Source organism: Gavia stellata, chromosome 12 (genome assembly GCF_030936135.1).
Source record: "Gavia stellata isolate bGavSte3 chromosome 12, bGavSte3.hap2, whole genome shotgun sequence".
NCBI classification, from domain to species: domain Eukaryota; kingdom Metazoa; phylum Chordata; class Aves; order Gaviiformes; family Gaviidae; genus Gavia; species Gavia stellata.
The window spans coordinates 17,604,980-17,628,501 of NC_082605.1; the positions used below are offsets into that span (position 1 = coordinate 17,604,980).

At 47.8% G+C, this 23,522-nt stretch overlaps 1 protein-coding gene and 1 long non-coding RNA gene across 3 annotated transcripts in view; one reads left to right on the plus strand and one right to left on the minus strand.

Moving 5' to 3' along the window:
- The window catches only part of ADAMTS9 (ADAM metallopeptidase with thrombospondin type 1 motif 9), an 86,775-nt gene extending 80,550 nt beyond the window's left edge, over positions 1-6,225 (minus strand). Inside the window, exons 1-3 of the mRNA XM_059823082.1 lie at positions 6,105-6,225; positions 5,599-5,987; positions 4,107-4,269 (exon numbers count right to left, since the gene is read on the minus strand). Coding sequence (XP_059679065.1) covers positions 4,107-4,269; positions 5,599-5,987; positions 6,105-6,198 — 646 coding nt within the window. The 5' untranslated portion in view covers positions 6,199-6,225. The remainder of the gene's footprint in view (positions 1-4,106; positions 4,270-5,598; positions 5,988-6,104) is intronic.
- A 3,879-nt stretch (positions 6,226-10,104) lies between these two features.
- Positions 10,105-23,514, plus strand: LOC132317850 (uncharacterized). Of its 2 annotated transcripts, XR_009484243.1 has the most exons (5): positions 10,105-10,206; positions 11,943-12,051; positions 14,868-15,038; positions 16,127-16,292; positions 23,468-23,514. It is a non-coding gene; the product is annotated as an uncharacterized LOC132317850 (long non-coding RNA). The 2 variants fall into 2 exon arrangements; XR_009484242.1 differs by lacking the exon at positions 23,468-23,514 and having other exon boundaries at positions 16,127-16,795.
- The last annotated feature ends 8 nt before the right edge of the window (positions 23,515-23,522 follow it).

Here is a 23,522-nt window from a genome sequence, read left to right on the forward strand (position 1 = left end):
TTATTGCTGCTTCTGCATGAGGAGTTTTGCCCGTGGTGGATATTCCCACTTTAAGCACTCTCATTAAGGAGCCAGGACTTTGCGCAAGATCCTCACGTGCAGTCCCAGAGCCCCACGTCTACACCAGCCTCAGGACGGGCATGGCTGACCAGCAACAAGTCATGGGAACAGCTAGCACTCACTATATATTTGGTCCTTGATTTATTAATCTCAGCCACAGGTAGGTCTTGAATATAAAAGAATTATGAAAAATGAGGCAAGAACAGGGAGGTATTTAACTAACGAAGCTCGGAAGGAAATGGAAAGCACGGATAAGGACGGCAGAAAAGTGAACGCAGTGGGAACAAAGAAGGAGCTGCCCAAAAGAGTTCATTCAGGAGTCCTGCACCAGGGTCACAGTAAAAACTGCAAGGAATTTGCAAAGTCTGGAGCAATGAAATAGCTGAGCACGCAGCAGAAGTGGGGAGAGGAGAAAGCCCAACTCTTGCATTTATTCTCATGGACACAGGACAAACTGTGGCTCGGTGCCACCAGGCAAGTGGAGGCCGTGTCTGCCGCAGAACGAGGGGTGGCCAACAGGCAGAATGATCGGGTAAAATTCAGTAAAAGGCTAAAACTGGAAGAGAAGAGCTCCAGAGAAGCCAACAACTGAAATATATGTATAAACATATCAATGACAAAAACATGGGAAACATGAGGGAAAGGAGAGGCAGCAGAAAGGGACACAAGACGCAGAGCAAGAGGTGGCCTGAAGTGGTTTATTTAAGGTGACGACCAGAGGCAGTGTCCTGTTGGCATCTGGAGCTCGACATCTCTCTGCAAGACCAAACCTTCAGGGTTTCACATGGAAAATGGTGGGTAGGGCTCCTGGTGGGAGGTCAGACTGGGCAGCAGGTCAGAGAACTGCTGCTGGCCTCATGAAACCAGCCAGCATGGTGGGCGCAGCTCCCCGCGGCACCGCAGGATGCAGCTACGCGCCTTTTATCATCGGAGTCAGATTGTTCCTCCGCAGGGTGCAGGAAAGCTCCGCTCTCCAGCTTCGCAATGAGCCACTTCCTTTTTTTCTTTTTATAGGGTCAGAATTTCTTTTCTCTTCCTCTTCCACCTCAAAAAGGCGGATATTTAATAATTTGGATCGGAAGAGCTTGCTATCATGAAGCGATGGGTGGTAGCGGCGCTGCACCTAGTGACATCACGCTGTCAGCCTGGCCAAGTCTTCATCCCATCAGAGCTATTCAGTAGAATACAACTAATTATTCTGCCAGATCGTCGACCAGATGACAAATTGATTCACGGTACTAACTAAAAGAAGGGAAGGAGGAGAAATTGCACCATTTCCTATGACTGAAACTACATTAACCCATTACCCCAAGGAAAACTTTGTCAAAAGTTTTTATTGCAGTGGTTGAGCTATACGCCAGACAGCTGAAGTGCATTGCCAGGAGACCCCGGTGTTGTGCTATGAAAGTTCATATGCAGAGCACAGTTTGCATTCGATATCCATCAGCGTTCAGAGGAGAAAGATCTTTTTTCAGAACATCTGCAGAGTATCTCATGTGTCAGAGGACTCAAAACTGTTATCAGAAACTGCTAATTAAAAACTTAATAAAATCAAATACATGTTTTTCTAAGCTGACCCGAGGACACTGAAATCTAAAAGTAACACCAGGGAGACCGCTGGAAATGAAAGCTTTTACTCAATCTGTCAGTCAGCTCACAAGGGAAACTTTTCCTGGATACTGCAAGAAGTCTATAATTACATCATCATGGCAAGGGCACACCAATATGTTGCTTATTAATCATTTCCAGGAAGACGACTATCAGAAAGCCATTCTTAATAGCACCACTGCCCGGCAACGCGGGCTCCCTTGCTCACTGCAGGGTGGGTACTTCAGATTTCCCTCACATGAATTTCCTCTTTGAGGAAATTTCAATCCCTGCCAGAAGCCCGCAGTGCAAACACACCTTTTCACACGTTTTTCTGACAAAAGGCTGGATTCACACACCACCCTACAGCTATAACAAACTCCCAAACTCTCATGAAACCATTCTTCTCTGGTAGGAGTGACAGATGCACCCTATCCAAAACAGTGAGCACTGCTAGATTTTGTTTTCCCCTCTGCTCCAAAGACACGCAAGATACTTTCTCTCCACCAGACGTAACCCAGGGGGGAACGCCAAGGTTCAGCACTGCCCAAGCTGCCCTGCACTTGTTCCTTAAATGAAGTGACCAAGACTTGTTCACCAAACGTGTATGACCAAAGCATCATTCCCTTTCAAAAACTTGGACAACGGTAAAAGGTAGAGGGAGAGATGGAAGGGAAGAGGACAGGAGGATAAGTAAGACTGCCACACCTATCTGGAACCCTTAAGCCTGTATTTGAGAGGCGAGACCTCCCCCCTCCACTACACAAAGCAACTGAGAAGAGCAAGGAAACAGAGACAAGCAAGAGGCAAAGTATGATGGAAAAGAGGAGAAAGAGGTATACACCACGTAGGTAATATCACGGACGGAGTATTATTCTTGTGAATCATGATCCAGAAGAATAATACCCTAAGTGGAAGCTATGATACAGCGGGGTGAAATACAGCAGAACGTTATAACTGCACAAAGTAAAGTCCACAAGCCAATGTTAGAGCCCTCCCAGCTACCTTTGATTCAATGAGTCCTGTGATCTGCTGCTCCGTTCCTCCAAGGGCTACTGATGCAATGTGCCAGATTCCGTGTTTCTTTCCAACTGTTCTGAGTCTCCTGCATCTGATCTCAAAGAAGGGAGCAGAAACAGCTGGAAGAGAGAAACCAGAATGGCATAGTCCAGCAGCAACCCTTGGAAGAACAAACAACGACAGCCTTGTGAGAGGTACCATAGTTCCCCAGCACGTATGTTTGCATGTGGACATGTATCCACATGTCTTCTAGAAGAAACACATGTTGCTAGTGCATCAGCTCTGGCTGGTCACAGAGCACCAGAGCATCTTCTGACTTAGCGTGATCAGTGCAAGCTGAACAGACCAACAGCTCAACAGCACGGCCGCGATCCACAGTCATGGGTGCCAAACGAGTCACGCGTGCTAAATGCAGTCTAAGGTTGGCACCAGGCTTCTCCTCCAGCGGTACCTTTACTCCCTGAGCAACTCCACCTACTTTGCAGCACATGAGCAGCTTGCAGCCCATGCAAGGGAAGCCAGTCAAGGTCTACTCTGTTTAGGCTTTAAAGCTCCTGTAGATCTAGCTGCAGGCCAGAGGAGGAGGGCAAAACAGCAGGTGAAACAGGAGACCGAAGGAATAAGCTTCTTCAGAGAGAACTTAGGTATTTGCTGCCAAAGGAGAGGATTAGTTGTGAAAAATCAGGAAGTCAATGAAGCAGAGAGCAGCAGGAGGCCACTGCAGATAATAGGGACAGTAGGAGCAAGGCTATTGCGCACCAAGGCACGTGAAGGGGAGATAAAAAGGCTTGTGCTCTTTCATATGTGCAAAGACTAGAAAGAGGGAGCGAGGAGGTCAGGGAGATGGTGCTGGTGGAGGAAGGGCCATGAGTTAAAAAAAGCCTTTGAAAATGAACCATGGAAAAGTGATTCATAAGGGAAGAACTGTCAGGGTTGGTGTTAGGACCTTCTCATTTCCACTAGAAAGAAATAAGACATTGCAACTCACAACCAGGTTTGGGGAGGGAAGACCAGGAGCACAGCAAGACCAAGACAGACGGATGTCATTTAAAGGACAGAAACAGAATTTCAGACAGAGAGCAAATCAGATTAGGATGGTTAGGAATCACACATAGGAGAGGTCAGACAGCAAGTTTAAAGGCTCATGGGATATTTAAGGCAAGACAGCCCAAAGGATCTCTCGCCAGCCTTACAGCAGGGATGAAACAGAAACCATAACATTTTTCCTGACCACAACTTCCTTATAACTGATTACTAGAAAGCACAGGCGCGCCACATCTCTCCAGGACAGCAGTACCACCACGAGCCCAGTCCTAGTGCACGCAGCACCATTTCTAGAGGGGTCCCTCAACTTCACATCCCTTCTGCCCCACACAAACCTACAAATTGGTTCCCTTTTGTAAGTGCCAGGTCATCAACGGCAATAACAAAACGAGTACCTGGAGTATCGCAAGTTTGCCTGTCCCCTGAAGAGTTGGCTGGAGGTGTCCGGTGTCGGTAGACTAGATGTGGTTTATTGTGCTCTTCTTCATACTCCTGTTCTTCGACCGATAGCAACGGCTCTACGAAATAATCCCCATCATCAGACTTGAATGTGCCTAGCTGAGAGGGACCAGAGAGGAACAGGCGGTCAGCTTCAGGCGATGACAAACCACAGAGCAGGACTACCCAACAAAATGAGCGGTTAACAAGGGCAGTGCGCAAGCGCCCAGTTCTGCAGCGATCTCTGAAAAGGCACAGGCTGGAGCTCCAGCTCCCATCACACCACTCACACCCATGCTGGGCTGTGCTGCTCCCTGCAGCCATTCCACTGGAATTTATGGAAAGCAAATTACTAATCCACAGGCAGGGAGCACGAGAGGGGGATGTCTGCCAGACCCCATCCCTATACCAGTGACATTTACCAAGCCACCCTTGCCCGAGGGGAGATGGTGCAGCAGCGTGCTGGAGGCCTCAGTGCAACCCCATCACATTGTGCTGGTTTTCATACAGCAGCTCTCCCTAAGACAGGCTTTAAACCCACGTGTAAGGACCAGAGGGAGGTGTCCAACCAGCAAAATCCCTGCTTATGAGAAGACACCAACACTCCTTCTTGCATATGACTACGAATGTAGAGATTTAGCGGATAAATAAAAGATATCCATGACAAAAAACATCCTGCAGCCATCCTGTGCTAGAAAGCACGATCAGTAGCTGGGAGGAAGGCCTGCCCAGCCACGCACACGTGCACTAGCCTGGGTGAACACACTGGCTCAGGAGAGCTCCTGGACCAGACGGGGGCCAGCAGAGATCTCCAGGGGAGCACCCGGGACAGGCACCCCGGGGTGCTGGAAGGCACCAGAGCAGATGGAAGGGTCAGCCCTGCTGGGAGATTCTGCTCCTCCCTTTGACAATATCCCCCTGCACAGAGGGCACCAGGATGGCAGGAAGGGCAGTCAGGAAGCCTACCTCATCCCTCCTCGGGACATGGCCCTGCCCCGGGGATGCGGGACGGCTCTGGGGTCAGCGCTGCTGGCGACTCCCCCAGTCACCCCTCTGCAGCCCCCGTCGGCACCCCGGGGGCAGGAGGGTGTCCATGCCCGGGGTCTGCGCCCGCTGACCTCCCCCCAGGGGTGCCGCTGGGTGGCAGTTTTTCCCCCAGAACCCGCGGAGCAGGAGGGGTTCACCCCGGTGCCGGAACCCGACGGAATAATAAAGGCGGGGTGGGAGAAAGACCCCACCGGGGCGAGCTGCAGCCGCCACCCCCATCCCGCAGCCCCAGCCGGGGGCGGGGGGAAGGGGCCGTCCCCATCCCTCTGCCCACCCTCCCTCGCCCTGCTCCTCCTCCTCCTCCTCCGCGCTTCCGCCTCGGCGCGCCGCCGCTGGCCGCCCGGCGGGACCGGGACCGGGGCCGGGGCCGGGGCCGGGGCCGGAGCCGGGAGCGGGTCTCACCATCCCGGAGCAGAGGCTGATGACGGCGGTGTGCCGCGGGCGGGCGTTGACGTGCCCCCGGTAGAAGCAGTGCTTCACGTCGGCGTCGGCCGCCTCGGTGTAGAGGCGCCGCTGGTCGGCGGCGGGCTCTCCCAGGAGGCTGACGGTGAAGAGCGGGGCGATGAAGGCCGAGCTGGCCGTCAGGTTGAAGAGGAACTGCTGCCCGAAGGCGGAGAGCCTGTAGTGCGCCTTGGGGGAGGCGGCGGCGGCGGCCGTCCAGGCGTCGGGGGCAGCGCTGGTGCTCCGCCGCCGCCGCCTGAAGTGGACATCGGTGGGGAAGGGCTCGCCAAACTCATTCACCCGGGTAGGAGTCACGATCTCGTACTCGCTGAGCTTCTCCAGCAGCTTGGCTGCAAGAGAAGCACATGCCCCTGAGCGGGGAGGCCGACCCCCCCCACCCCCCGGGGGGCAGCAGCCCAGCGCCTCCCCGGCTCCCCCCCCCCCCCCCTCCCCGTGCACCCCCTTACCTTGCCTGGGGTGCAGCTTCTGCCTCCTCGCTCCTATCCTCAAGCCGTCGAGGAAGAGCGTGGTGAGTGCCAGCGCCAGCGGCGCCAGCTGCATGGTGCTGCGCGCTGTCCTCAGAGGAGAGCAGCCTTCCCCCGCTTTCCTCGGGCTCTTCTCCTTCTTTCTCCTCCTTGTCCCTTTCTTTTTTTTTTTTCGCCCCCTTCCTCCCCCCTCCCCGCCCCCCGGTGCGCTGCCGGGGGGAAGGCGCTGGAGCCGGGCGGCGTTAGGGGCGGGCGGGCCGGCGGGGCGCGGGGCGCCGGGGGCCGCGCATGGTGCGCGGGGGCGGACGGGCCGGGACCGACGGGCCGGGACGGGGGAGCCGGCCGCCCGCCCGCCTGCCTGCCTGCTCTCCCTCGCTTTCCGCCTCTCCCCCCGTCGGGCTGGTGGACGGGGCGCTCCCGGGAGCCAATTTAAGGGGGCGGGCTCCATAGATCAAGCAGGAGGAAAGATCCCGCCCTGCAGAAGCAGGGACAGCCCTTCCTCCTCTCCCCCCCCCCCCCCCCCCCCCCCCACTTCCCAACATGTCACTTTCTTTCATTCCCGAGGAACGCCGGAATCGCAGGTTTTCGCTAAGAAAAGCCCTCGCCGCGGCTGGACGGGGCGGGCGGGGGGGCGAGACCCACCCCCCGGCCCGGGCGGCCGCAGCCGCTCCCCGCCGGCTCCTTGGCGAAGGGGTTTAAAAAACGCAAAGTGGCCCGGGCGGAGCGGCACCGGCTGCTGCCCGATCTGCCAGGTCCCGGGAGGGAGAGCCACTTGTCACTCACCGCGGGGAGAGCCGAGTTTTCTTGCATAATTGATGATATTCCTTCTTTTTTTTTTAACGACAGCTCGAAGAAGCATACCAACCATCGAAGAATCCCCAATGTGACACTTTTTATAGCAGTTGTTTTCATCTGCATTTCTCAGATATGAGGTGCTTAAAGCAACTTCTGTTTAGGGTTATTTTTACATTGTGCAGTTTTCAGGCAGCCTGAGGGAGAAGAAAGATTATTTCCTTATCTGAGTTTATTTTGTTTTGTTTTACAATTTGGAAGTTTACTATAAAAATGTAAGACATCCTTTAAAGCTAAATGTAATTAAGCATTGTTTTCTACCCTTCCTCAAGCCAAAACCCAAAACTTTGGTTTTGTTTTTTTTTTTTTTTTTTTTTTTTCCAGAACGGGGAAAGATGCAAAGAAATTTAAAGTCTGTAGGCAAGGCAAAAGAAAATAGATGGTTGGAAGTTCGGATTTGCACTTCCATAGAAACTTTCAAAGGTCTGTACTTTCTTCACCCAACTTTAGGACAAAGAACAGAAATACCAGTATTTTCTGCAGAAAGGGAAAAAGCTTTAAGAAAAAAATTAATTCAGAATCACTTCTGGGCAGAATAGCACCTCATGGCTCTTCTAAGCTAACTGGTAAAGCCTTACAAACCTCAACCATTAGCAGTAAATTATTGATTTTGTACAATTATTGTAAAAGTCAAAGTAAGCAAAGCGTCACCTGCAAAGCCATGTGTCTGGCTCTGCGGCCGGCTGGCCAGGGCTGGGGGGGCTGCTGGGCAGGCCCCCAGCTGAGCACAGCGCAGGAATCTCCACCTTGGTGGAGACCCAAGTCAGCACGCCTTTAGGTCAAGGCGTAATGGCACATAACCTCCCAGCGTGGCATTGTGCCCACACTTAGAAACCATGCTTAATTTAAGTCTAGGATGCTTACAATAAGTTAACTCACCCACATTGGCTTCGGGGGCTTGGCAAAGCTGGGCTGCTTCCAGACTTGAGTTGCCTTGTGTGCAGTCAGCTCCAACAACGGCGTTGGGTCTTCTCAGCCTTAGAAGGTTAGAAGCCTTAGGGCTGGTGTGAGCACAGTCACGGCTGCCCGATGTCCCCCAGTTCTGGGGAGCAGAGGTGTCTCCCTGGTTCCATTGCGGGTGTGTAGGAGCAGCGACGTGCCCATTCTGGCAGGTGGCATCTTCTGCCAGGAGCAGCTCTTCCCAATAACCAAACGTGGTTGTATCTCCATGCACTCACCTGTTTAAGAGTGAACCTGGACCAGATTTGCTTTTAATGCTGCAAAGGGCCTGTGCAGTAACATCTTCCTGTCCCAGCAGCTAATTGCTTGCTCAGGCATACACATTAAGAAATCCTCAGAAGAGGAGAAAGACCAAACTATTCTAAAATAACTTCCATCTGCAAAGCCTACTGGGGCTGCCATGCAAACCCCTGGCTTGCATGGCCTTTCCTGGCTCCGCATGAAAGAGCGTGGCATCCCCACCCCACCCGTCCCACACTGAATTGTGTCCTGATTGAGTTGGAAAAGCCACCAAGGTCCCTGGGCTGCTGGATGAACAAAAAGAGGAATCTCGTAACATCTTGCATAGCAGCCCAGGCTTCCCTCCAGGCGTGTTTTTGTACTCCGATTCTTTTCTTCAGGCTTTCTGTGTCTCATGGTCAAATAAATGACTGAACTTGTAGCAGGAGAAATATCTGCTCCCTGAGCTGTGGCGCTGCTCCACGGGGCTAGCGGGAGGACCCTGTACAGTTACTGAACCCCTGACAGTCTTCCAGCGCCTTCCCACAACTTCCACGTGTGCCCCAAACCTTTTGGACTTCACGGGGAGAGAGGTACAGGGTGCTTGAGCTTGGGATAGGGCCCCAGAAGTCGTGGCAGGGGAGGGGGAGGCCGTATCCTGCACTCAGGTGGGTGCAGACACGTATCCGGGAGTGCTGGGGCGAGCTGGCGCTACCCGTTGGGCGTGTTGAGCGATATCGAGTTGCGGGTCAGCAAAGGGGGAGCGAAGAAAAGTGAACCAAGTCGCCTGAGGAAGGAGAGGGTGAGAAGCTGAGCATAGCATTAGAGCTGAGTCAGAGGGGAGGGGAGGAGGCTTACGTGGAGCTAGTCCTGCCGGTGTCCTGGGGGAGAGGGGTGCAGCCGTCGCTCATCTCCTCACCCTTGGATCAGGATGGCGTAGGGAAACAGGTCTGCTGCTGTTTTATCTGGGTTACAGAGCGCCCCAGGGCAGCTGCCGTCCCCGTTTCACAAGCGTCCCGCATCCCGCCACTCCCAGCCTCAGCATCCTCTTGTGCCGGGGCCGGTGCTGGTGGGAGCTGCCTTGCTTCTGTTCAGCTTACTGACACAGGAAAACCTATCAAAGCTTTGGGTTTTTTCCTTAGTTTTCTACAAGGTAACCAGTTAATTTGTCTTTGGGGTGGGGTTCAAAGTAGCTCAGGAGTCAGCACGGGGTGAGAAGTGGCAGCACATACCTGTGACTTGGGTGGGTTGGACCCTTTTCTTTTCGGCGCTGAGCTGAATGGAGTGAGGCTATCTTGTAGAGGAGCATCCTCACGGGCTTGCTCACCGATCTGAAACCTTGGCACATACAGACAGGAGGGTAGGCAAGAAACAAACCCCCTCCATCTTTCAGAAGAGGGGAGCTGACCCACGGAGGGACTAATTAGGTCTCAGTTATGGGGCAGACCAAATCCTGGCTTTGCGATGGCACTAAACATGTTCTAGGAACATGGCATTACCTACTTACAATGCCATTTCCATTGATATACGTAAAAGTTCTATGTTGTGCAGCATTTTGAATCTTTACAGCTGGAGATTAGGAAGTGCAGAAGGAAAGCTGTAGGATAAGTAAATAGATTATATGGAGTTTAGAGAAACTAAGCTACGATCTTAAATTCAAATAACTTTCCTATTAGGAAGGATCTATTAATACTTACGGTATGGTAATTGTGAAGACTCCAAGTCCTTACCCAGTCAAAAGTAACCCCTAAGAGCCCATACCTACCCATGGAAAAATCCCCTTAAAACACTGGGAATTTTGCCTATGTAAATACTGCAAAAGTTGAGCTGCAAATGCCTCTTCTATAAACTACAAAATGAGAACTTGATCACAACAGCAAAACTTCAGTAGGAAATTTAAGGCAGTGCACACTGCTGCAAGAATATACTCAAGGAACCCAAATTTCCTGAGGTTTTTGCACTGCTTTTCACCCTCGTTACCGTTTCCTTTTCCCCATAGGTGAAGGCAATCCCCAGTCACTAATCTTTGTTCTTTGCCGCTCGGCCTCTCCGGGTAAGTGTCATCTTCCTTTATCTGCTGCATCCACTCGCTTGCCCAACGATTATCCCAGAAGGCAGACTGTTTCCCTTTGATGGTTGCGCTTCAATGCCACAAGATAACCAAAGACAGCAAACATTTTCCCCTCGTGTCTAATCTGTGTGGTCAGAAAGTGAAAGATTTCATTCCCTTCAAACAGACGACTGCTTGCTGGCTGGATTTCTGCCTCTCCTGCTCATCTGCCTAGGCTGGTAACAAGGATACTGCTCTGTGCTGCCTTTCAGCTTAGGAAGCTGTTCTGCACGCATAAAGGCTTCTCTTTAAAGGAACGTTTTCAGCAATTGTGTCAGGGCTGGATTTTTAAGTTGTTTTAAGCCTTTCCCATTTGTTTGGAGGGGCTGAGTCTTGCAGGTTCTTGGTGTATACTTAATTTTCAAACTTGTTGTCTGTGCCAAGCCAACTCTTTTTGATCCTGGTTAAAAGGATTTAAATACACAGTTTAACTCATCTACAGTAGCCGTTTAAGCTCCTGCTTCCTCCGTGGGGCTCTCTGTTCTTACCCCGAGCTGTGGCCTGCGTAGCGTGCTGCTGCCATCGAGGTCTGAATCGCTCGGTTGCTTTGGAGTTTGCTCCTCCACAAACTCCAACCCACAGAGGGCTGGAAAGCGGTACCTGCGATTCACAGCAATACCAGCACAGCACTTCTGTCACTGCTGTCACGGCTTGCCTTCTGCGGACCCGCATCCTGGTCCCCATTTTAGGGTCGGTGGCAGAGGGAGATGTGAAATGATGTGCCTGGACGCTGCAGAGCAGAATTCAACTCTTAGTCCCGCACCAGTCCCCTGAATACTGAGATGCGCGAGTTGAACTGACTAATCCAAGGTCACCCAAGCAAATAAAACCCAAATGTCCTTCAGCTTGCTGGTCCTGGGTCAAACTGTGCAACTCAAATGTCTTCCCAGCCAGCGTGTTGCAGCAGGAGCCGTGTCCTGTGGGAACCATCCCTCTGCACAGAGACGCAAGCTGGGTGCAGTAGAAATTCAAGTATAACCCTGTCCTTGCAGGCATCATCCCTGCTCCTCACCTGGGTGGGGAACCACCATTTGGGAACAGAAGGTGAAGGAGGAAAAGAAAACAGGTCTCTCCTATTGGTCCGCTCACACGCAAGGGAACTGGCTCTCAGTTTGCCTTAGAAACAACTTTGACCCTAGAAAACAGATACATGAGTAGGAACTAGGGACTGGGTGGAGGAACAGCAAAGCCCACGTAGACACTGCAAATGTGTGGGATTTTCAGCTTCAGGTCAGCACGGATGGACATAATGATCCCTTGAGGCTTTCCACTTAAAACTGCTGGTTCCAGCTCACCCCTCCCCTGCTCCCAGCATTGCCGCAGACCGTTCGCACGCTGCTCCTTTTGCTTACACCTCTTATCTGCGTTGGGGAAAATGCATGCTCAGAGTAGCCTAACTTCTGGGTCTCACTGCAGCCTGGCAGTTCCTTTGGCCGGCAAGCGTTTATAGACTCCCATCCCCTACCCTTTTTACTACAGGTAGCGATCTGGGGCAGATCCTAAAGTAGCTGAGAAACACTTAATTCCGGATCTTCCCATTTTTGTGCAAATTAAGGCATCAAGCTAAACATTATATTGGTTTATCTTTTGTGTTTGACATGCTATGAATCAAACAGGACCTGAATACACTCCTTTTGACTTTTGATATTATGTACATGTGCATCTATGCTGTGTTCCAGGTGACTTTGCCAAAACATTAACAGCAATTAATACTAGGAGGACTAAACAGAGCAGATGTTCTGTAATCCCACACCAAAAGGCAACCTGGGAATGTTGGAAGTTCTGCAGGTATGAAAAGCTTTACCCCTCGAGCCATGTACTTTTATTCATATAAACTAATTATCATACCAGCTCTGCGAGGTGTCACCATCACCTTATGAAGAGGAGACTGAGATGGTTGATTTGGCAAAGGACACAAGAGTTGTGGAGCTCTGACCCTGTGATCATTTCTACCCTCCCAGTCAAGCTTGCGTACAGCATAAGCATACAATGTAATATTTCAGTGCAGGGATCATTAAACTGTAAAACTCTATTTTAGGAGGGTTGTTTTCATTCTTTCCCCAAATAGCAGATTATCTCCAGAGATAATAAAATACAAATATCCATTAGAGTAGGAAAAAAGCAAAGCAGCTTTACAGACACCAAGTTCTTTTTCCCTAAACTCTTTGATTTCCCTAGGGGTATCACAAGGTAGCCAGCTAAAAGCAAAGACACCTCCCTGGGGGAAGTCTTTGCAACGTTGTTGTATTTGTATAGTAGTAGGAAGTCTGTACTGGTTATAAAACCATCAAAAAAATTGTCAATGGCTAAAAAATGGAAATGTTTTAGGCCTAATCCAGCTCCCGTCAAAATTAATCAACAAAACTTCCACTGACTTGGAGAAGTGCAGAATCAGGGCCTCTGTGTCATTTCCAGGAGCTATCTTACAGCACCACATCATGCTCATTAATATCCACCTGACAAGCAGATATGCCACCCAGTATTTCATTACCAAGATGCAAGAGCTTGAAAAAACATTTCTCTCTAACTTTGAAAAATGGCTCTGCTCCCTAAAGTGCATCACCAAAAACCAGAGCGCTTTAAAATGCTGGCCAGGTTGCAGCTGAGGGTTGCCAGCGTAGGGAGGGAGAAGGTAATCTAATGGTAGCTCCATCACTCAGTGCAACTGCTGGCATCACACCATTACTACAGCCAGAAGGTGCACCAGACCAGAGCAGTGATGTGGGATTGCTCCCCTGGATGCTAAAGGAGTAAGAGAAGCTGCTTAAATGTGATAGTGCAGATGCAACTCCAAGTCTCCAACTTGCTGAAGGCAGGGTGTGCTGAGGAAGGAGCTCTCCTCCTACACGTGCTCCTGCACTCTTGCACCCAGTTGCTTCATTTCCTCCGAAACCAGCATTGATAAGGAACAACAGACTAGGGATGCTTAGGTGGTGGAGAGTCAGCATATAAACGTGACAAAAATCTAAAAAGGGATTTGGTCTCTCCCCAACTATGTTGTGTTTGCCCTGGATGAGCGAGCGGTGAGCAAGTTCTATTTTCAGCCATACACTGCAACAACCTGCCAGTTTCTCACGATGGCTATCGCCCCGCCTGAGCAGTTGGGCACAGCTAACACAGGATCCCTCGCTCTGGTTTGTGCCTGGATCATTGCTTTGCTGTCAGGTGCCTGCAGCCTTGGCTTTGTTGCTTAACTTCACTGTCAAGCTCTGCTTGTGCAACCAAAATAGGGCACTTAACAGTAAGAATTCAGTGTTTCTTAAATGATGGAGTTTAGGTGAGATGTTAAGGAGCAGGCTCAGAAGTAGTGGGATGCCACCAAGGGAGAGCAAACTCTGGATGATCTGCAAAGCTGAAACAGAGTTGTCCTCTCCTTCCCAGCTGTTTCCATCAGCCACCTCTGCTCCACGCCTTCCTGCCTTCTCACTCACTAAATACCTTTTTTGATGGCAAAGGCTGTGTGGGAGCAAACCTGGAATCCATACGTTCCCTTTGCAGGTGCAGGGAGAGCTGCACGAATGATGTGAATTGGCTGCAGCCTTCGTAACCACATTCACGTCATGCCACTCAGGCTGGGCCGCCGTAGAGAGAATTAATGGAGTGTAAATCCCTGTTTGGAAGTACACAGTGACTCCAGCTTAGCTTCTCCCTGTGACTGCTTCACTCCCTTCGCAAACCACATGAGGAAGGGATCTCCCCAAAGAACCACAGCTGGATGTTTTGGGTCATAATAGAAAGAAGTGGAGTATTCTCGCAGCCAGAGCTGCCTGACAGGCTCAGAGCTAGCTGTGATACTTCCAAGGGAGTCTGTAGCCTGCTAGCAACAATCCTCTTTTAAAGTTATTGTATGGCTTGGCTACAAAGATAAGGCACCAGATGGCTTGGGAAGCATTTTTAGGAGACAGTTGTGCTGGTATGCCTGGAAGGATCTTGAAAGTTTACGTTTACAATAGACTATTTCTTTGGAGGCGAATGTTTGTCAGGATCACCAGTTTTAATTACTTAAAATGTAGGCTGTTTCTAAATGCAGACAGTGTTAAGAGGAGGGTTTTTTCTGTCTTCATTTTTTTTCCTGAAGAGAGAACAGCCAGCAGGAATCCCTTCCTTTAAGTTTATAGGTAGCAGATTGACTCGTTGAGACTAACATTATGCAGTTTTCATCCCAAATACTATCCTGCAGCACTTTCTTTCACTGATGAATTATTCATTGCTCAAGCAGGTATTTCTTTTTATCTGTTTTCAGTCAATGAAGTAAGGAGCTGATTTTTTCAACTCTAAGCACACAAAAACATGGATCAGTCCTCAAAATTCCCGACTTTTAAACCAAGCCTCACTTTGTCTTTTGGTTGCAAGGAGGGATGAGCTGGGATAGGATCCATAAGGATGCCAGTACGAATAAGCAGTACGGCTGAAAGAGTTAGCTAGCAACCTGCCACTAATATAGATGTTGCTTTCATACACCCAACTTACTTCTAAAACAAAGTGTGATCAGTTTGCAATAAGGATTATAGCACTGTTACTGACAAAATCAAGGGCTGAATTTGATGACACCAGGAATAGAGCTCCCATATACCCAGTTTGAGGGCATGACTTTTGTTTCCCAGCCAGAAGTGTTACCCAGACGTATTTAGAGGATTTGGACCATCTGGGCCTTCCTGACAACCATGACCCCGCTGGGGCTCCTCATCATCTGCAGGTGCACGGCAGACCCGAGGAAATCTGCGTGAGGAGAGCATATCTTGTATGCCTGGAGATACAGCAGCTCTGCTAAGGAGGTAATTTCCTGTCCTACAGTGCATATATATTGGGATAGACATATCATATTTTTCATGCATCTCTGCTTTCTGTATATACTAGAATATAAATAACTTTACTGAATGTTGGTGATGGGAATCAGGCTCATGTTCGTGAGCCAGCTGTTTCCACTTTTTCCTCCCCATGTTTTATCAGCTTAATTCTTAAATATCCCTAACATTTTCATCCAGAATTTTTAAAGGGAGGAAGCATGACTTGGAAATGACTGTAACATGAATGGATTTGTTGATTTAACTGACATTGTTTTGACATGGCTGGGCCTACCGAGGGATCAAGACCCCTTTGTGCTAACTGCAGAACAAACACAGGACTGAAAATGGAGCTGGTATCAGAGTTCCCCTGCCTTATCACACTCAGTTAATGCATTACTCCACGCTAGCCAGCCAGCTAAGAGTAGCATTTGTTACAGGGAAAACTGGTACATAGCAGCAGCATTATTTCTCTATACTGTTTTCATAGCAGGTTCCTGCCCGCAGCTCTTTGTAACCCAAAGCCTATATTCAAAACAGAGAATTATCCAAATCTGAGCCATTTCATCTACCACCAAGGTGGACGTCTGTGTTCATGCAACACCAGAACAGGGAGATGCTGGCCCATGACTGAAAGCCCTAGAGCGTCATAGCTTGTGAGCCATGCTGGCATCTCCCAGCACCCACAGGTCAACCAAACACCCCAAGAGCCAAAAGGACACCCTCCACAGAACAGATGTGTAGTACTGGACTCATTAAAACAAATACATACTTATCCTGTTTGATTTTATGAATTGATTAACCCCTCTGAACAGTGAAAATGTAATTTTATAGCCCTGGTTACGTATATATAAAACCACCTGGTGTAGAGCAGCAGTATCTAATTGACTACATGACATTTTTTAACACTACTATGAATAGAAAAAAGGCCTCTGGGCCAGGAGTCAGCAGTTTTCAAGATCTGATACGCGTCTACCGAGAGCACCAGGAGGGATCCAGAGTTACCACCGCTCTGCTGCTTTGGCAGCCTCCTAACAGCTCTGACCAAGAACAGTCCCCATGGCCCTCCTCTCTTGCAGCTACCCCTGAGCCACTCTCCTGGAACCTGCTGCACAGCACAAGGAATGAAAGAAGAGCTTCTGCATTGCCTAAACATAGAAGAACTGCTGCCCCGTTAAGGCCATTTCATGCTATCTCCAGGGCATGCCAACGGTGACCATTCAATGGTGGCAGGGTAAGAACAAGGTAAGCTTACAGCAGTGCCTCACCTGAGCACCAGTCCATCTTCTGAGGATCTGCTGTTGGGTGATCTGTGCCAGAGGCGATGTCCTTGTGCCCCTCTGCTGAGCTGCTCCAGGAGGAGAGGGACCCGAGTCCTGCCTGGGGAGATACAAACATCATCGTAACTCTCGCCCTTTTGCAAATGCAGTGTTGGTGTTGAAAAGCTCGACCTTGCGCTGCCCCACGGTCTGACATTGATACCAAGTGCGATAGCTTCCACTGAGTAACCAGAACAGACATGGCTGTGGAAATCCCAGATTAACAAATTCTGATTAAAAAAACCCCACCATAGTCTCAATGGCATGCATGTGCAGCTGGACTAAGATTGCCAATGGCTGTGAGCTTTCAGCAAAAAGGGCTGTGACATCTCTCAGTGTATGGAGCTCTAATTACAGCGGTCAAGGACAGAAGTCCCTTTCTCTTTTCTGCCCCATTCCCTAAGACTTTTCTCATGCCCCAACACTCTCCTTGTGTCCTTTCTTCAGGCCATGTGTCATCTGCCCAGGTCACCAAGGAGTTGGTTTCCCGTGCCTAGAAACCAGCTCTTGTCTTATCGACAGATCTTTTTCTTTCTGCATCCATTGAAATCTATGAAAATAAGACAATGCATGAGTGGCTTTTTAGTCTAATTATACTTGTGTTTACTTGGCAGAATCTTAGCTATTTTGCAACCAATTTATTTGATCCAGCAAAGAGCTTCCGGCAGAAGACATGCGCGTGTGATTCAGTGACCTGGATGTCTGCTGTCAGTTAGTCTGAAATGTGGTACAAGGGTGCACTCCTCTATCGAAGCCCTTTGGCAAAAGTGCCTGTAGCTCGTTTCTTGATTTCAGGAAATATGTGCAAATGCAAGAGCCTCACCCTGCAGTTGAAGGTGTCTGGAGTACCCTGCAATTGTGGGTACAGCAGTATCTGGCCTTCATGCCACAGCCATGAGGCCCCTGGCCCCGGGCGGCGTATGAATAGCACAGCAGTTGGAAAAATTCACACAGAAGATTTTGCAAGCACATTTGCCGGTTGAAACTTTGTCCTAGAGGCTGGAGTGTCCTGCAACTGGGAGAAAGGAGGCTCCTTGTCATTTATAGCTGAGGTCAGTGGAGTGCCAGAGCAAAGAAGTTTGTATTGCAGCAATTTGTACCTTATCTCGTTTATAGATGTAAACAGAGGGTTTACGCTTCCGTTACTGAATTCTCCTACACCAAAAATGTTCAGTGCATAGAGGAGGAGAGGGATAGGCAATGTGTGCGCACACATATTTCTTGAGTATATTTCGAGAAGTACAGTTAAAGAATCTGGTGTTTGTGAAGTGTTTGGAAATGAGGAGTCCCTTGCACCAACCGGAAAAACCAATCCCTTAGCAGACTACAGGGGTCATTCCAGGATCTCCCTCCATAGGGTCTGGATGTAACTCTTAAGTCTCTTGTGGACTTGGGTCAACATCCATTGAAGCCAAGAGTCTTTCATGAGCTTTAGGTTACTCCCAGTTGCTTCTGAAGTCATTGCCCAGGCTTTTCTCATTTTAGTCACAGTACCAGAGGTTTTGTATCATTTGAAAAGCTCCAAGGCAAAGGACATATGGAGCCTACAAAAGCATAGTTATTGTGCTAGCTAGCTCCAGTCTCATGCCAAGCAAATTATTCATGCACACTCTGTGGATAGGAGGCACAAGCTTTCATGTGGTTATATGGATAAAGGGAGGAGAATTTGGGCCACTGACTCAGTCTGTCAGCAATGTTTCCCCCTAAACACAGCCATGGAGCTGCAAAGCAGATTTCTCACAGCACTGATGGTGGGGTAGTACTCTCTTTGGAAAATGTGACCCCTTATTTACATGCCCCTTGGAAACCAGTATCATGTAAGAGAGCCAAACTCATCCAAAAGTCTGGCCTTTTGATTATAACCTTTCATGAAAGTAAGGAATTGAACAAAAGCAGCTTAGAGATAGCATTTCAAATGAGAATCAGACGCTTGCCTGGAACAGGAGCAATAGCAAACTGCCCAGCCTGTTGGAGACATGACCATGCTATATGATGCTGCGCTCCTGCATCCAAAAAGAAACCCGACATTCAACAGGTGTTCTGCTTTTTGGGTAGTCTCATGGAGGGAGAAAGAGTTTGAGGAGACGCACTACAAAAAGGTCCTTTAAAGGCACCTACTTTTCCATTTCAGCTCCATGACCAAAATGCTTTTTTTTTCCCCCCCCTCGCAGCGGATTTTATTCAATTACCATTGCAGTGGCCACTGCAGAGTGCAGGGTACATTCCTGCTTCAGTTGTCTTTGTGTCCACTTGGCAGCAATCCTGAACACCCAGAAAAGCAGACAGTTGCTGTTTTCCTCCATTTTTACTTTCCCCTTAGAAATATTTCTTATTTGGCCTTGTCACACTGCAAAAAAACCCCCCATTCTTATGATCCTTTCATAAAGGAATTAAATTTACTCTATTATTTTAGTTAGTGAAAATAGAAAAGCCAATCAGCTGACTGTAATTGTACAATAAAGCCAAGAGTAGTTCATTTCAATCCTTGTTCCATAATACTTATATAATTCAAACCTGGAGACAAAAGCACTGAGGTCATGGATTAACAGTGGCTTAAAGTTGAAAATAGCCTGAGGAAGTAAGGATGACAAAGTAATTACTAGTGAGCAAATCATATGTTAATGGGTATGGGAATTATTTAGTGTCTGACATTTAACCGATGTAAATGGAAGAAATATAAAAGCAAATTCAACTTTTAAGGTCTCCATGAATATATATATCTGGCTAGTCTCTATAATTGAAATAGATCTACAAAAAATTGAATTTACAATATATTTAAATAAATGATTTTGTAATAATTAAAACAGTTGTTGAAATACAGAGATAGTTCTCATGAACAGTGCTTTCTAAGTTTGCTTTTTTCAGTGATGCATAAAAGTAAAACCTGTGCCATTCAATTGAGGAGCCAAACAATTGAAAACCACAGTGGGCAGAAATGCATCCCTAAACACCTGCTATAAACTGCACTTTTCTAGATAAAAGATCACAGTTCAGAGGTAAATAATTTTGGCAATTCACTTTGCTATAGCATGAGGTAAATCACATCAAAGCCTTCATGTGCATACCCAAACAAATCAGCAGAAGTCCATAATAAAAGCTGTGGTGGGGTCCGTACTCGCCAGTGCTGGAATTTCACAAGACGCCTAGCAATGTTTCATTAGGATCACCTATTGCAAGAATTACAGCTGGTACAATAATAACTTGCTGTGCCAAAGATAATTGCAGAGATTGAGAGAGTGCAAAACACAGGAAAACTAGAAAAGGAATTCTGTCACAAGAATGCCATGCAATTTTTCCCACAACAAATAAGGGAAGAAAATTAGATTTCTAAACAGAGGGTGAACACTTATTTGCCAGGGTAACAGCTACTGCCTGCACAGAAACCATTCCTCAGAGCCTGTGGGATGTTCAGAACAAGGAGCAGCTGAACACATCCAAGAAGAACAGCAGCAATTAATTTTTTAGTACTTCTGTGCTAAAAGAAATTACACCTGCACACATTATCATTGGGTGAAAAAAACACACATCAGTAAAAATACGTATGGACTAGCTCTATTATTGATCAGACCACCTCTAGCCTTATTACCCAGGACACCTCTTTGAAGGTGAGTGCCTGTGGTTGGGACTTACTGGGAGAAGTTCATCTTGGCCTTAATTCAGAGCACAGAGTTTACAGAGACCTTTTGGGTCTTTGTAACACTGTGTTAGTAACAGCAGAAATAAAACCACTGTCTTGGGATAACGCGCCTTCTTTTATACAAACGTTTCATCTCGAAGTCTTAAATAGGCAATAAACCAATATTTAGTCTTATAAGTCTTCTTTGTTTAAGTTCATAATGTACCAACCTACCACATGCATTCCTGACATTCAGAACGCCTAGAAACTTCTATTTATTAGTAACCCATCCCAAAGTAAATGTACCATTTGAGTCAAAGAGAATCTATTCTGAAGAAGGCTGCTAGCCAGGTCCTGTGGATATGTGGATACAGGAGGGCAAGGTGCTCTTGATTATTTAACAAAAAAAAAAAAAAAGAAAAAAGAAAAAAGAAAAAGTGTTTTCTATTTCAGAAGAGAGTTTTTGCACACCCTTATTCAAAGCCATGTTTTCTTCATTCAGATATATGTTGTGACCTCAAGAAAATATCCACTGAGACCTTTCTTACTCCCAGCGTTTTTATGCCAACGTCAGGAAGATGGTGAGGCATCACATACTGTGCCCATACACACAACGCCGTATCTCAGGCTGTTTTACGGTGTTTTTCACCTGCCCTTCGATTGCCCCATACAGAAGCAAAACGGTTGTTACATATATGTAGTACAACTTAAAGACTGCTTAACAGGCTGGTTCTGATTCTCTGTGTCTTATGAGCCACAGCTTATGAGCTACTTAGTGTTTTAGCTGTTGCATACGTGAATTGGTGGCTCTGTGCTGCTCCTTGTCCAGTAACAGCACTGGAACAGACTGCCCAGGGAGGTGGTGGAGTCACCATCACTGGAGGTGTTCAAGGAACGTGTGGACGTGGCATTGCGGGACATGTTTTAATGGGCATGGTGGGGTTGGGGTGATGACCTTACAGGTCTTTTCCAACCTCAGTGATTCTGTAATATTAATGCCTTTGGCACGCAGCACTCAGCTAAGGCAAGCATTGAAAGCGTTAACTGAAAGGCAGGATAATGTCCTATTTGGTTGAAGTAAGAAGTAAATAAATACAGGATTTACTGCAATTTAAGGCTTAAGATGAGATCAGATGCCTGTCATCTCCAAACACTTCTCAATCAGCAAAAAATAATCCTTCACAAAATAGCTTGTTGGTTTTTGGTGCAAGTTTTTCTGGAGCAAACGGAGCCATATATTATTCCTCTGTAGAGTGGAGGGAGGTGAAGTATAAACTCAGCTGAAAACTTATCCAGGGCTTCTGGCAAGTGCAGGCCAGAAGCGTGTGATGTGTGCTGCTTACCAGATCTCTGCATTTCATGAATCCCAGATGATGTGCAGGGGGATCCCTTTAAAAGGATGTAGGAAGTTAGACCTGTCATCAGCTAATGAAGAGGGCAGGGAAAGGAAAACGGAGCAAAAGGGAGAGCGGGCTCAGAGCTCTGCCCCCGCCACGCACGAGGGAGGACTCACTCGTGTTCCTGGGAATTACTGCTCCAGAGCCACCTGCCTACAGGGTTAACTTTCTTCCCCTCTTTATTTCAAATGAGGGGAGTCAACCCGACCTTTACTTTCAGATCTGAGAGAAGCCTTGAAAATGAGAACAGTGAAGCCGTCCAAATGCAAACACTGGCTACACTAGACCTATTTATAAATAGCTTAGAGGAACACCATGAACTGCAGAAGGAGGGGAATTTTCTCCCTTCCCCCTGTCCCCCCCCCCCCAAGTTTGGTGCCTTAGTGAACACAGTGGCATGCTTGAATTTGATTTCTTACATACCAGCAGACTTGTAGCAGAAAATGAATTTAAATCCATAAACGTAGGAGCCAATTCAGTCAAGTGACATCAGCTCTGGTTTTGCTGCAGTGTATGAAGGGCTGTGTTCTGCAAAGCAAGTCCCTGGTCCCAACACAGTCCTTCAGGCTTTTGTCAGTCATCCCGCCTCACGGGAACGGTCCCTAGACAGGGCTGCCGAGGAGAAAAGTCCCAAACCATGTCAAGTGGCAGGGAGATCTACCTCCGAGGACAGAGGGGCTGGGGACAGCCACCCAGGATGCCTCCAGCCTTCTCTTTTAGCTTTCTCCAACCTAAAAAGGTTTTCTTTTATAGGGTTCATAAAGAATAAACAAACAAACCACTCAGCTGGACTGACTGCAATATTGACTGTAACATTAAAAATTCAGAAAGTGAGAAAATAACCCCAAATAGTCAACACTCAAGCCCTCACGGATTCTCATAACAGTTCAGATCTATCATAGCCCCCGACTTGCTACACAGCTCTTTTTCATGCCTACTATTGACACACTTCTGCCGGGCTGTTTCTTTCAGTTTTGAACCTTAGCCCTACAAGGACTTGTCTGACCAGATGGTTAATCTTTGTTTTAAAGGACGTCACAAGTAAAAACAAACTCTGGCCTTGCAAAGCTTCCCTGTTTGTATTTTTTTCCCCCAATTACTTCAAAAAGTAATCTAATAGATTAAATTTCTCTTTCTGAGAAGTGTTATCTAATGGCAAACCAGTCCTGATGTCACTGTGCAGATGATACAGTCACTAAAGTGCAGCTACTTGGTCAGCAGAGATGGCTCAGATGGCTTGAAAAAACATTGCAGAATGAGCGTTTCAACACTTTTCTTTCTGCCCTGCACACAGAAACTCTGGGGGATCAAGGCAGCTTTCTGGTGCTTGACAAAGTTAGAGCAGATCAGAGAGAGAGTCAGCTGGTGGTATTCCGTATTATTTCAGAATATACCTAGCTACCTGTAATTATTGATACATCTTGGTTTCTCCTATCTGCGGATGTCACAGACTGTCTGTTACTCCTGTTTGAATCATGTCAGAGATGCCACTGGCGCACACGAAAACTGGGAACAGAAGTCAATTAAAGGTGAGATGCAGAGAAGAAAAATGCACATCTTTGGCACATCACTATAAACAAAGGTTAACCCACTTCCCCCCCTTTTGCAGGTCACTCTGAAAGTGGGGTGAATTTTACCAACCCAGACATTTCCAGCTACCTTTATCTTCTGTTTCCTATCTCATTTCTCCTGAAGCCTCTCTAACAAAATTCACAGGTGATTTCTGGAGTCAGGGTGGTGTCTTTGTATTTGTATTTCATAGCGCTCAGTAAAATTGTTTTCCATGAACTCATTTGGTTACTCCTGAACTCAGGAGGTTCACAGAGAGCCAGCTGTAGAAAGGACTGAAAATTATATTTTTTTTTTTTTTTTTGCCATGGGTTATAGTCACAGACAGGCTCCTCTCGCCAACCAGCCACTTGAAACAACCCATTTAATAGGAAATGATCTTGTATATTGGTTAGCTTGAAGGGTCATTGAGAAAGTTGCTGGCTACATCAATGGCAGACTTACTCTTGCAGGATAGCTGTGGCTAAGTTACTTTAATTTCTCACAGGTGTACTTTTGAATTACTTTAACTTCTCACAGGTGTACTTTTGAATTAAAGGAGAATAAGAAAAAAGTAAAGAGGAGAAGTGGGCCC